At 37.5% G+C, this 14,351-nt stretch overlaps 1 protein-coding gene across 1 annotated transcript in view; it reads right to left on the bottom strand.

Annotated features, from left to right (window-relative positions):
* Window positions 1-1,204: 1,204 nt before the first annotated feature.
* Window positions 1,205-14,351, bottom strand: part of CA13 (carbonic anhydrase 13) — a 31,540-nt gene continuing 18,393 nt past the window's right edge. The window contains exons 5-7 of the mRNA XM_058528962.1: window positions 13,900-13,962; window positions 13,209-13,364; window positions 1,205-3,473 (exon numbers count right to left, since the gene is read on the bottom strand). Coding sequence (XP_058384945.1) covers window positions 3,354-3,473; window positions 13,209-13,364; window positions 13,900-13,962 — 339 coding nt within the window. The 3' untranslated portion in view covers window positions 1,205-3,353. The remainder of the gene's footprint in view (window positions 3,474-13,208; window positions 13,365-13,899; window positions 13,963-14,351) is intronic.

The following is a 14,351-nucleotide window of genomic DNA, read 5'->3' as shown; positions in this document are numbered from 1 at the left end:
CATGATTTGTAATATATAAACATAGAAATATAGATGTTGAACATGTGCATACACATTGTATACATGTGTGTGTGCATGTGTGTGCACGTGTGCGTGCATGTGTGTGTGTGTGTGTGAACATTCCCGACCTCTGTCCATGGAGAGGATCTAGGCGGAGCAACACTCCAACAGCAATGAGATCATTGAGTACCCAGATCTTGGTTTCCTCAATATATTCTCCACTAAAAGAAACCAAGGATCCTTGGAGAAACGGCAGATTCCAGGGCTGGGGAAGGGAAAGAATGAGATGAGTCAGGAACACCATATTGCTGTCAGAAAGTAAGGAAGTGGGGACATGTCAAAAAGACACAGAGGCCAGCTTAAAGGTGCTCCTACTGGCCAAACCAACAAAAATTTGCACGTGAGAATAGATAAATGAGATGATGACGACAACAACAGATTATAGCTCACTGAATAAAATAATCACTAAGTCCAACTGGAAATAAATGAATAAATTAGAGGTTAATGAGGAACAGGATATTTATGTGGTCTCGAAGCACATCCCCACACAAATATTTGTTAATTACAAAGGATAAAAGAGTAACTTTGCAACGGAGAAGTCTAGCAGACCCCCTCTTAATCAAAGGATGAAAGTGAACATTATCCATAAGAGGACAAATCCAAATTGGTTGTCTGATAGGATTCTATGGTGATAGGACACAATGAGATGAGCACAGCACCCGGCATTGCTTTGGTGATACTCCTGCCAGCAATGCATAATCTGAATTTGATCACAAGGAAACATCGAGCAAACCCAAACTGAGGGACATTCTGTAAAATAACTGGCCTATAATCTTCAAAAGTGTCAAGATCATGAAAACCAAAGAAAGACTGAGGAACAGTTCCCAACTGAAGGAAACAGGACAGCTGAATAAACAAGTTATTCTCAAATGGACTAGGTGGTAATGATAAAGCAATGTTAATCTCGCAGTTATTTTAGCTGTATTGTGGTCGTGTGGGACAATGTCCTAGCTGGTAGGAAGTACACACTAAAGTTTGTGGGATGATGCTGTAGCAGATTGCATCTGACTCTCAAATAATTCAGGAAAAAAATGGTTTTGGTACTGTGTTTGCAATTTTCCTGTGAGTTTGAGATTATTTCTAAATAAAAGATGTAAAACTGTGATCTCATTCTGTGTCTTACAGATACAAGTACCTGATAAAGTTCAAAGTTTGTCTCATTTTCTTTATTGTGGTTGAATCCAATTTAAATTAAAATACAAAATGTTTAACAAACATAAACCCAATACATATTGAGTGACACAAGAGAAATCCATTCTAGGATTTATCACTCTTCAATCTTGTCCAAAGATAACAACTTTAACACATTTAGACCTTTCGCCTCTAAGAGATAAATAAACGTGCAGACAATCTTTAAGGAAATCAGTGCTGTGTGGCCTTTTTCGGTCTACTAAAGTCCAACGTGGAGCACAGATCTGATGCAATACTGTAGCAGAAACTGTAAATTACGACATGGTAACTCTCACACACAGTAATGAGAATCCCCACCTACGCTCCCCTCCAGATACAGTAACTTAATGTTCTCCAAGAAAACAGACTTCTTCCTCTGACTATGATACTTCACAACATATCTTTCCAAAAAAAAGAAACACCTTCCCATTCAACACTGGTATTTTTAAAACCATTAGAACTTTCAGTTACACAGGTAGATTTAACAAGTATTCCTTTAAGAAGAAACAATTTTCAAGGGATAACTTATATCTTACTTGTTACATTAACTTATAGTACATTTGATCACAAACAGCAAGATAATTACAAAGCTATCAAATAAAATTTTTAAAAAAATATTCCATTCACTAAATATTAACAACGTGTCAATCTCTTGCAAGGCCTCAAGCTAGATACTGCGAGGGGAAAACAAAAATGACCAAGGTGTCAGCCTCAACCTTCAGGAGCCCATCTTGTGCAAACATACACACCATTATTACACAATTTACTGATACTCAGTCATCCTATCAAGAAGACTGTTACAGATCAATTTCAATTATTAAAATCTACATCCAGAGGAAGCGATGTGTCTGAAGCAAATCATCAAAATCAAGGAAACCCAGTTAAACTTCTCTCAGAAGACGACAGAAGTGCAGCATGTGTTCAAGTCTTAAATGTGGTTATAAAGTCAATGCTTAGTGTCATTCCATTGGCACCAGAAAGAACAAAAGGACCTATCCCATCCTCCTTCACCAAAAACAAACACACAAAAATATACGAGAGATAATAGGTTAAAATGAATATAAAGAGCCAACTTTCAAAATTACTTGAGAGACTGAGGGATGTGTATAAAGGGGAAGATGGGCTTTGCCATGAAAATAGGTAGAAGAGTTTGTCGACTGATTGTATATTTCTATAAGACTTAGGTAACTTTTTCCCGTCAGCTGACAGAGCAATGAACAGCACAAAATTGCTCCTGCTCTGTTGTCAAAACACAGGACAAAAGTAGGCAACCCGTTCACGCCCTTGGGCAGCTTTGCATCCTCTGGCATCTTGTAATCTGTTAGTTTCAAACCACGTCAATGCCATACATTGGCAAGCATTGCATCTGATCAGTTATTAGCCAGTTTATCGTTAACATTACCAAGTAAATGTGATATATAGCATAATTCTTTAAAGTTTAAATAGCTGTTTATACCCTGAGGAATTCCTCACCAAAACTGTATGGGTTATTTTTGAGTTAGGGAGTAGACACTTTAAGTACCTATATCGCACCCCCCATAACTCTCACATTGTTCATTTTATTAAAGGTATCATGCAATGAGAATCTGCAACACAATCAAAACAAAAATTCACTCTAAAAGGAAATATATTATCTATAGATAATCAAATATCATCTATAAAAATATTCTATGAATTGGAATGATATCAAGTCATTAAGCAGAATCACTTGTTCAGAAAAAGGCATTACAATCCTATCATTCTGGAAATGAATTTAAGTTTTTCACCAACTCTCACAGAAAGACGCGACTGATTCAGTCCCTATGGCAAGGGAAAATTTTTAATACAGTCTGAGGTTTGTAATGCTGGCCGTGTTTTCACGCAGGTTCAAGAAGACGTATTTCATGGGTTTGAATACACATCAAACAATGTTTACTGCTTGAATACCCACAAGAGCAAATCTGAGACAGGTAAATTAAGTTAGTTTGATTCAAGAGATCAGATTTTCTTTGCGTTGCTGAAGCTGACAGCAAATGGTACCCGTAAATTAGAATCTTAGGAAAGAATCGTTAGGGATTTGTGTGTTTTGTTTTGATTCGTTTTCTCTCTGCAGACGTGTTTGGGCGGTCTACCAGTGACAACTTTTAATGGAAAGAGGCTCTCACTTTTCGGCCCTTCAGAGGCTGTGGTGGACGGTGATTGCTCAACAAAAAAGCTGCTGTTTCCCCCTCGGCCGTACACAGGAGGGTGCGGAATTTGGCCAGCTGTTGAAGAAAAGAGGAAAGTTAGCTTCAGCATAGAAAGTCACATCAATGCTTATGAATTGCCCAAATAGAAAGTTAGGAAACACATAACCTTTCCTCTACCAGGAACTAACAATACTGCAATGAAAATTTTCTAAGTTATGGGTCATACATAATAAAGGAACTCTCGCTAAATTCTCACCACCACGCAAATACGTATGCGTTCAAAAATTTAGACAGGAATTCTTTATTTGAAGATCAAAGTAATAGAGCAAATATTTAGAATGTGGTTTAAAGAGTACATGTCTGGAAATCAGAGCGTATCACCTACAAAGGCAGAATGGGACAGTGGAAAGGGCACTGCATTGGCTTTCAGAACTGGGTCCCAGGCCTGTTTCTGCCACTGACTAGCTCTGCGACCTTGGCCAAATCACTTACTGTCTCTAGTCTTCATTTCCTCAGCTATAAAGTGACAGGTGTCTTCCAGCTCTCGGAATTACCCCGAACACTTACAAGCACTGCAATATAACATGGCCCCGATGTCCCCATTTTCATTTTCTCGTCCTGTGGAATTCCGATCTTATAAGTATTGTTTTCCTTTAACTAGATCATTTTGCTTGTGTTCACCATATTTGTGCCTTGTAAACAACTAACTTTGGAAAAAGCCTGGGGCCCTTCCACCTCTGATAATGTTTAAACACAATTTAAGCAGTATAGGCATATTCCTCACTAAAAGGGCTTAATTTTTCTTATTAAAAAAATGCTTACTTATCCTACAAACTTCATATAATACACAAAGCATCAAGAAAAAAATAAAAATTACTAGTAATCACATCACAAGATGTAACCTACTGCTAACATTATGGAGTATATCCTTCCAGGTGTTTTTCTATGTATAAACACACACACGTGTGCACTGGTGCACGCCCAAACACACACACACAGACATGTTTTATTAAAAAATGAGCTCATGCTTTTTATATATATATAGTCACTTAATATATATCCTAGACGTCTTTGCATGTCAATAAATATAAATCTATGTCACTATTTTTAATTGCTGAAAAGTTTTCTATTATATAAATGTTTTATAAATTACTTAATTCTTTGGTGATTTAATATTATTTATTAAGATTTAGCACAGGTCTACAGTCATAAAATGAAGATTGAATAACTTATCTGAATAAATCTACTGTCTCAAAAATGTTCACCGAAAATACATTGCCAATTAACACAAATAAGTTTTTGGTGTTTGTTTAGCTCTTTTGTTTGAGGGAGGACAAATTATTAAATTATTGAGAATGAGAGTTTCCATTTGCTAAGCCTTGCTAGTCACCTCATCACAGAGTCAAGACAGTTCAGACTAGGACACATCAATTATGTTTCTGTCATCATCAGTCAGCCGCCAGGATAGGAGGTGATGGGGATCCTTCATAATAAACAGGCAACAGTTTATAACCAGGCTTTATGCAGATAAGTTCAGGCATCACGTGCAAGCAGCCATGTATTTCCACAAGTGATGTTTTGAGGTGTCTTTTAAAAGGGTATAAACATGGGAAAGATAAGACAAATACTTACATCCTGCTATTTCTCATGTTTCACCACGCCAGATCACTAGCCAAAGCCAGAAGAGACTTCAGTAACTCTCTGGGAAAGGCAAGCAGCAGAGGCCAATAAAATCTAACCTCTGTAGCCACGAGGAAGACGCCCAGCCTTCTGCAGACCTTGGTAATCCGGGTCTGTCTGGAGTGGCCACTCGGTGGCTGTGCGAGAATCCCAATTCCTCTGAAGATCTTGGCTTTATTTATCCCCCTACCCCCTTTTGACTCCTCTGCAAGCTGATCATGGCTCCCTCCCTCTCATCACCTTAGCCTCATCAGTCTAGAACTGGAACTTACTCTAGATCTTTCTCTGACCTGCCTGCCCACGTTGGTAAGAGTCCCTGGACTTGTTCTGATGTCTCATCAAACCCCTTCCCTTATTGGCCCTGGATCTCCTCCCAGTCACTAAGCCCAGCTGGGGAGATGTTGCATCTACCTACCATCCCTGCTCAGATTTGCTTCTCTTGCCTCTGGTGTCTTCCATCACTGCAGGGGCCTCAATATGAACACCCCTGGCTTCCTATCAGTCTCATCCCCTCACTGAGCACCCAGCTTCCTTCAAGTGGACAATCTGTCCCTCTCTCACTAAAGCTGACTCAGCATCTACCTCACTCCTGGCAGGAGTCTCCCCAGGTCGGCCTGGAGGCTGAGGTGGGTCTGACCTCTTTTGCTGTTTTCTTTGGCTCTAACACTGAAATTTTAATTTCCTTGTCTAGTAACTTCAGTGAGCAGAAATACTCTTTTACGTTTTGTAAACAGCTTTGGTTATGTCACTCTAATGCTCAAATGTCTTTAGTAGCACCCTGTTGCCTGCCAAAGTTGAGTAATCATAAAAATAAGCTGTCTCTTATGGAACCTGGTGGCCAGGTACATGCTAAGTGCTTGACCTTCCACTATCTCATTTAACCCCCAAACAACCCTATCAATGATATACTATTATCCCCATTTTAAAGATGAGGGACTTGACAGATAGCTAGGAAGTTTCATTAAATAAGCCATCTGGCAAATAAGCCATGCACTAACCACAGCATTACATGGCAACTCTAACATTTTTATTTGCCATTTTCCCCTAACCTCTTTTTACCATGGAAACTTTCACATATACACAAAGGGAGAAAGAGCCGCATCATAAACCACCATGAACCCATCACCCAGCTTCAACGACCATCAACACATGGCCAATTTCGTTTCATCCATACTCTCACCCATTCTCATGCTCCTGCCCAAACTGGACTATTTTGAAGCAAATTCCAAATATCACATCATTTCAGGTATAATCATTTCAGGGTATATCTCTAAAATATACAACATTTCTAATCCTATTTAAACAAAACAAACTTGTTAGCATAGCCCCCAAGCCTCTTGACCACTCAGTCCCAGCTACTCTTTCTAGATGATCTCCCATTGCTTCCACCTACAGGACCCATTCTAAGCCAGTTTTGCGAAGGGTGGTCCCAGAGCATCTGAATGAAAAGACTTTGAGGTGGGTCTTAAAGTTCATGTCCTGGACCCTACCCCAGACCTTCTGAATCAGAATTTCTGATACAGCCCAAGGACCCACATGTTGATAAGCCTCCCCAGGTGATTCTGGTATACACTGAGGTTGGAGAACCAGAGGTACAAAGTTGCCCACATATTTTCTGCACGTCCCTTTCTTGCCTTTATTTATGCTGTTTCTTCTTGAAATTCCTCCCTTTCTTTTACTATTCCCAACCAGTTGCCACCTTTTAACTAGCCCCAACATCAGCTCTTTCATGAAATCTTTTCCTGATTTCTCCAATGAAAAATAGTCTCCCCTCTTTTGAATTTCCCTTGCATCTTACATTCTCTTACAATACCAAGCACTGTAACACACAGTTTTTTATGCATTTATTTTATCTCCCCTATTAGATTATAAACTACTCGAGGACGAGGGCCATTTTTAACACTTCTTTGTATCTCTTGCATCCCGCCTTGCAAGAACTGGCAATTATTAAACAATTCCAGAATTGACTTGTACTGTCTCCTACAATTTAGAACTTTAACTTCAAAGCTAATGACATAGAGTTTTATATATTAAGTCAAAATTAATGTTCCAGCGAATGAATTCTTTCCTCACTTCACATATAGTCTAAAGATGCAAAAGTTAAAGAAAATATTCCTAGATCATTAATTATCATTAATTAAAAAATACAGAATTTTACTATTAAAAAAGAACATCTGGTTTCCTTCCAGATATGTTGGACTAAGACCCTGAAGACAACTCCCCTGTAGAAAACAACTCTAAAACCCAGATATAACACAAAAAACAACTAGTTGCAGGTGCTGGAGAGTGAACAGAAGCAAAGGGATGCAGGTGGGGAGTTCACGCTCACTGGAAGGAGGGATGGAAGCTCTCCCACTGGGTTTATGTCTCCCCAGTTTTTCACCTGGAGCTGAGTGGAGTCTGCAAGGTGCACTTGGTTATAATGGGGTACACCTGTCTTGCAAGGAAAGAGCCAGAGGGAGGATCCCCAAACTCTATATCCAAGAACCACGCATGGCTATACCGAAACCAGAGCTCATCAGAGCTCATCAATACTCATCAGAAAAAAAAAAAATAACAGAATCTAGAATCTCCACAACTTAATGTTCATAATATCTAGAATACAATAAAAAGTTACTCAATATATGAAGAATCAAGAAAATGGAACACATTCTCAAAGGAAGAGAAATCAACGAAGTCAGGCGCAAGATGACAAATTTGGAACTCACAAGGATTTTAAAGTGGCTTCTCTCACTATCTGAGGGTTATATGATGTTAAAGCATCTTTTATAATGCATGAGAAATCTCAGCAGAGTAATAGGAAATCTCAGCAGAGAAATGGAAATAATACAAGAGAACCAAATAGAAATTTTGGAACTAAAAAACACAATTTCTAAAACAAAAAATTCAGTGGCTAGACTTAACAAATTGACATGACAGAGGAAAGAGCAAATGAACTTGAATGTGGATCAATAGAAATTATCCATGGTGTAGATTAGAGATTAAAAAAAGATTTAAAAATAATAGAGCCAGAGGGACCTATTAGATAATATTAAAAAGTCAAATGTATGTGTAATTGAAATATTAGAAGGAAAGGAAAGTGAGAATAAGGCAGAGCATATGCAAAAGTTAATTCATAAGTAATCAAAGACTTAAATGTAAGAGCTAAAACTATCTCGTAAAAGAGGAAAAAATACTTTGTGGCACACAGTCAAGCAAAGATTTCTTAAACAGGACAACAAAAGCACAAACTACAAAAGGTAAATTGATAAGATGGACTTCATCAAGATTAAGACTTTTGCTCTTCAAAAGATATAGTGAAAAAAAAAAGGCAAACCGCAGACTAGGAGAAAACTTTTGCAAAACATATATTGGAAAAAGGGCTTTCATTCAGATTGTATGAAGAACTCTTGCAACTCAATAATGAGGAGAAGAGAAACAAGCCAATTTAAAAAATGCACAAATTATTTGAACATACACCTCACAAAAGAAGATATATGCATAGCCAATAAGCATGTGAAAAAATGCTCAAAATCACTAGCCATCGGAAAAAGGCAAATTAAAAATCACACATACCCACTAGAATGGCGGAAGTCAAAAAGACTGACAACACCAAGTGCTGACAAGGATGTGGAGCAACTAGATATCTCAGACGTTGCTGGTGAGGATGGAAGATGGAACAGCTATACTAGAAAACAATATGGCAGCACCTTATAAAAGTAAACGTGAATTTACCACATGACCTAGTAAAGCCAGTGCTAGGTATCACCACAAGACATGAAAATATGTGTCCACAACAAAACGTGTATGCCAATTATTCCTAACATCCAAATATGGATAGCTATTATTCATAATAGCCAAAAACTGGAAGCAACTCAAGTGTCCATCAACTGGGGAACAGATTAAAAATAATGTGGTATATCCATACCACAGAATATTATTCAGTAATGAAAATAAGTAAAATGGGTGAATCTTGAAAACATTATGTTAAATAAAAGTCAAACACAAAAGTCTATGAACTGTATGATTCTATTTAAATAAAATTCTAGAAAAGACAAAATTCTAGCAACAGCATCTCAGTGACTTCCTGGGGCCATGGGTGAGGAAAGGGATAGAGTGCAAAGGGGCACAAGGAAGCTTTTCTGGCCAGCGGATCTATTCTATATCTTGATTGTAGTGGTTGTTGCATGGTAATATATGACAAACCAAATCATCAACTGCACCCTAAAATTCATGAACTTTACTGTATGCAAATAATATAACAAATGAAAAAGAGATTTTAAAAAGAAGAGTAGAATTAAAGCCAAGTATTATGCACATTGAATTTCAGCAGATGAGTAAGCCAATTTAGATAATTTAGGATAACCCAAAAAGACTTGGCAAGAAAAGTCAGCCTTCCAAAGAAAATGATAGATCTGTTATCAAAAGTATCAGAAAACAGTCTATTTACTGGCCTGGCAGTTAAATCAAGCATTTCAGTAAGTGACTCTGAGGGAGAAAAAATGGACTTGAATCAAGAAAAAGGAAACGAAAACCATCTGATTTGCCCTTTAGGTCAAACAATGACTTGGCAAGAAATAGCAGCAGAAAAACCTAGAAAAAAATTTGGCACCAACTTACTAAAAAGAGGATTTAATCTTCACAGCTAGTGACATTATATGGTGGAATTGAAAAATGAATAAAAACAATGTTTCCTAGTTACTTCAAAAATAAAGAGCTATCGAAACTGAGATTAAAAATTTTCCTTTGGAAAGTAACTCTTAAGTCAGTGGTATACACAAAACACAGTTTCATTTTATTTTACATAAAAGAGCTAAAACACTGAATAATTTTATTCATATTTTTAAAATTTCGTGTTTTGAATTTTTTAAATAAATTTTTTATTTTATAACAGTTTTGGATTTACAGAATTATTGCAAAGGTAGTACAAATGGTTCTGTATACCCCACGCTCAGTTTCCCCTATTATTAACATCTTGCATTAGTACGGTACATTTTTCACAATTAATGAACCAATATTAACACATTATCATTAACTAAAGTCCATCCTTTATGCAGATTTCCTTTGTTTTTACCTAATGTCTTTTTCTGTTCCAAGATCCCACCCAGGAAATGGCATTACACTTAGTAACCATGTCTCCCCAGCCATTTTTTGATTGTGACAGTTTCTCAAACTTACTTTGTTTTTGACAACCTTGACAATTTTGAGGAGTACTTTTTGACAACCTTGACAATTTTGAGGAGTACTGATCAGGTATTTTCTGGAATGTACCTCAACTGGGCTTTGTCTGATGTTTTCCTCAAGGTTAGACTGAAATTGGATTTTTAAAATATCTTCTGCTTCATTCTTTAACCCTTAAAATCACCATAACATCATACTATATAATTTGGATTATTACTCAGATAATCATCTCAATCTGTTTAAAAATGAAAATGTCTGCAAGTGGTCCGGCTACAGTAGATTTAAGTCAGTGCTTCAAAGTGAATTACCAATCACACAAAAGCTCTAAATTGTAGCTATTATTTTATATACTCTACTGTATAAAAAACATTAATAATTATTATTAGTTCATTGAGCCTCAAATAAGATTCAGTAGCAAACGCACAGATAGGCAGTCATAATTCCTAAACTTGCAGGGAGTTATTTTTGATTAGATTAACTTTATGCAGTTTACTTTACTAAATTATATATTTTGATATATTCTCTTCCAAATCACAGGTGGATTAAAAAAAAGTTATTTTCTAAGTGGCTTTAAGGAATAAAGATATCCCTGAAATATGAGGGAAAACATGATCCCCTAGTATTAACTACCTTGATGTTATAATTTATTAACTCTTACTATTAACCTGTTCAAATTTAACAAAGGAATGTAAAAGTAAATAGTTTAGCACATGAAGGGGAGAAAAACGAACTCCATTAATAAGCCCACTGAATCAGTGACAGGTCATTATTCTCAGGATACAACTCACCTTATTTACGATGGAAAAAATTCACAGGAATTTCTATGTCAGTCAAGCTCTGGATTTCTACCCAGACTTTTGTAAAACGTTTTAATAAGTATGCCCCAGGTTATTATTTGGCTCTTGTCCGAAAGACAAGGTCAGCGTAAGTTGGACGTGATCAACACCACAGGAAAACGCTACCTGACGTGACCTTGGTGAAGGTGAACCAGCATTAGTCTTTGATCAGGGAAAAAAACAAACAGCCAGGCAAGTGGGCCAGCCCAGAACAGAAGGAGTCTATTAGCTGCAAAAATTACTAGACTGTGTTCTTGCTGAGATTTTGCAGCACCTAATTCAACAAGGAAAACAAAAACCAAACCAAACCACCAAGCACAGCACCCCAGAACACAGAGCATCCAGCTGTCAGGCTGGTCTCTGCATGGTTCACTGCTCAGAGCAGAGTTTCTGGGCACCCAAGACACCCTGAGCCTGCAGACTTCGGGGCCTGCTGCGGATGCTCAATAAGCATTCATCAGAAAAATGAGTGAGGATATGTCTTCACGAGAACAGCAGAGGTGGCCACCCCATGGCGTCTTAGTAAAAGCTTAAAGCCCCTCACGCAGCCCCGCAAAAGTTTTGTCAACAAAAGCCAAAAGATCAGATCTACTCCTTAAACTTAGTGGGCACACGCATTTCCTAGGACGCTATGCCTATCGCTCTTCTCACTGTGCACTCTCTGAATGTGAAATCTGTGTAGGAGCAGGTCTAGGGACTGAGGTCAAAAAGGAGAAAGTCGCATGCCTACCCAGACTAGGGAAACTAAAGAAAAAATAAACAAGTGGGACTTTATCAGATTAAAGAGCTTTTATAAGACAAATGAAACCAGAATCAAGATGAACAGACAACCAACCAGCTGGGAGAGAATATTTGCAAAACATACATCTGACAAGGGGTTGATCTCCATAATATATAAAGAACTCACACAATTGAACAACAAAAAAACAAACAACCCGATCAAAAAATGGGCAGAGGAAATGAACAGACACTTCTCCAAGGAAGATATACAGATGGCCAATAGGCACATGAAAAGATGCTCAACATCACTAATCATCAGGGAAATGCAAATCAAAACAACACTAAGATACCACCTCACGCCTGTTAGAATGGCTATAATCACCAAGACAAAAAACAACAAATGTTGGAGAGGATGTGGAGAAACAGGAACCCTCATACACAGTTGGTGGGAATGCAAATTGGTGCAGCCTCTATGGAAAACGGTATGGAGATTCCTCAAAGAATTAAAAATAGAGATGCCCTATGATCCAGCCATCCCACTACTGGGAATCTATCCAACGCACCTGAAATCAACAATCCAAAGAGGCTTATGCACCCCTATGTTCATTGCAGCATTATTCACCATAGCCAAGAAGTGAAAGCAACCTAAGTGTCCCTCGACTGACGACTGGATTAAGAAAATGTGGTATATATATACAATGGAATACTACTCAGCCATAAAAAAAGACAAAATCGTCCCATTTGCAACAACATGGATGGGCCTGGAGCATATTATGTTAAGTGAAATAAGCCAGAAAGAGAAAGACAAACACTGTATGATCTCACTCATATGTGGAATATAAACCAACACATGGACAGAGAAAACTGGACTGTGGTTACCAGGGCAGTGGGGGTGGGGGGTGGGCACAAGGGGTGAAGGGAGTCATATATGTGGTGATGGACAAACAAAAATGTGCAACCCAAAATTTCACAATGTTAGAAACCATTAAAACATCAATAAAAATAAATTAATTAATTAATTAAAAAAAAAAAAAAAGGAGAAAGTCGCCTTTTAAGAGTAGCCCCTTTCTTGATTTTCCCATTTGTATCCCAGCCTGTTAGTATCTCAGACCAAACAGAAGTAAACACAAACAATTACAGCCTTCAAAGTGGCTCTTCATTTCCATCAGTGTCTGCATACACATTACATTTCCAAGAAGTGGGAAAGAAATCATCTCATCGTGAAGGTCAAATAAGAGAGGGACATAAATCCTGTCTGGTTCAATCACCCAACTGCTTAATGAAGGAAAAACCCAAGCTTCACAATGCAGCATAAATTAAGGGCGGGGTTGTTTTAATAAATAAATAAACAAATGAAAAGATTCAGCCCAATTTCCTTTGGTGAATCAGGACCAACCTGGAGGAAACGACGTACCTGCTGAGAGCTGATGCTTATAGGTTGTTTTAAAATGATCCACGTGACGCTCTCAAGAAGAGGTGCGACCGTCAGGGAACCGGGATATGTCCAGTAGTCCCAGGAGGGAGGAAGCAGAGACAATGGGTCAAAATTCGTGAATCGAGTTTGTTTACCCTGGGGAAGAAAAGAGAATTCCCACAAATGACAATGGGAAAGCTACACACAGACCTCAAAAAAAAAAAAAAAAAACTATATCCAATGAAATATTATTTCACTGGAATTCTTTAATTCATGGAATTATTTAGTAACTGCCTTTTGTATCTTAAAAAACAAAGTATCTGCCTTAATCTAAAAATTTTAGATAAAGTAGTACATCACCTAGATTTGTTTAAGAAGCACGAGATTTATTTTAATATAAGTGGTCTTTAAAATGTGTCACAACTAAAGGCCTATTCTGCAAAGTTCCAATACCAGAAACTAATTATGCATAAATAGATTTATTAGTGATGATTTTAGATAATTTAAGACCCCTTCATAAATCAAGAGAAAAGAGGTAAGAGGTTACTTCTGCTCTGCTGGTCAAGTATGTTTCAAACTTGTTTCAAAGCAGGAAAATATGCAATGTCTAATGTCTATGTTGTCAAAAGAAAAGAAGAGAATTTAGGAGAAAACCAGGAATATATTGGTCATTAGTAAATAGTAATTTTACCTTTTCTTTAATGGAATCCAAACTGTCAGTAATCTTTTGCAGTTGGGAATTGTGTTCACCAATCTGAAAACATGAAATTTCAAAAACAATGGTCACTGGAGCAGATCAGGTCTGAACCACCCCATTTCAGTCACTATTTTTAAATTCTTTTTTTGAAAAACCTGAGCCAGCCCAGAACAAACAGTGACTGTTCTACAATGAAGCTCTCTTTTACCCGCTGGCCTTATCAAGTCCAAAGAATCCAAACAACAAGATAATATTACAGGGCCCCTTGGGTGAACTATAAGTCTGATTCCCAAACTAGTAGCAACAGCTTCCTATTTCTTCAGCTTTAGGAATGCTTAAGATACAGGTTAACTTAAGAGAAGTCTTGCTTAGGAAAATGTTACATAATACGTGCATTATTAAATCAGATGTGACTTTCAAACCCAGATCTAAATTGAGTAGTGCGA

This window comes from Diceros bicornis, chromosome 33 (assembly GCF_020826845.1).
Source record: "Diceros bicornis minor isolate mBicDic1 chromosome 33, mDicBic1.mat.cur, whole genome shotgun sequence".
Taxonomy (NCBI): domain Eukaryota; kingdom Metazoa; phylum Chordata; class Mammalia; order Perissodactyla; family Rhinocerotidae; genus Diceros; species Diceros bicornis.
The sequence above is the reverse complement of the archived record's forward strand: the minus strand, read 5'-3'. Positions and strand labels throughout refer to the sequence as shown.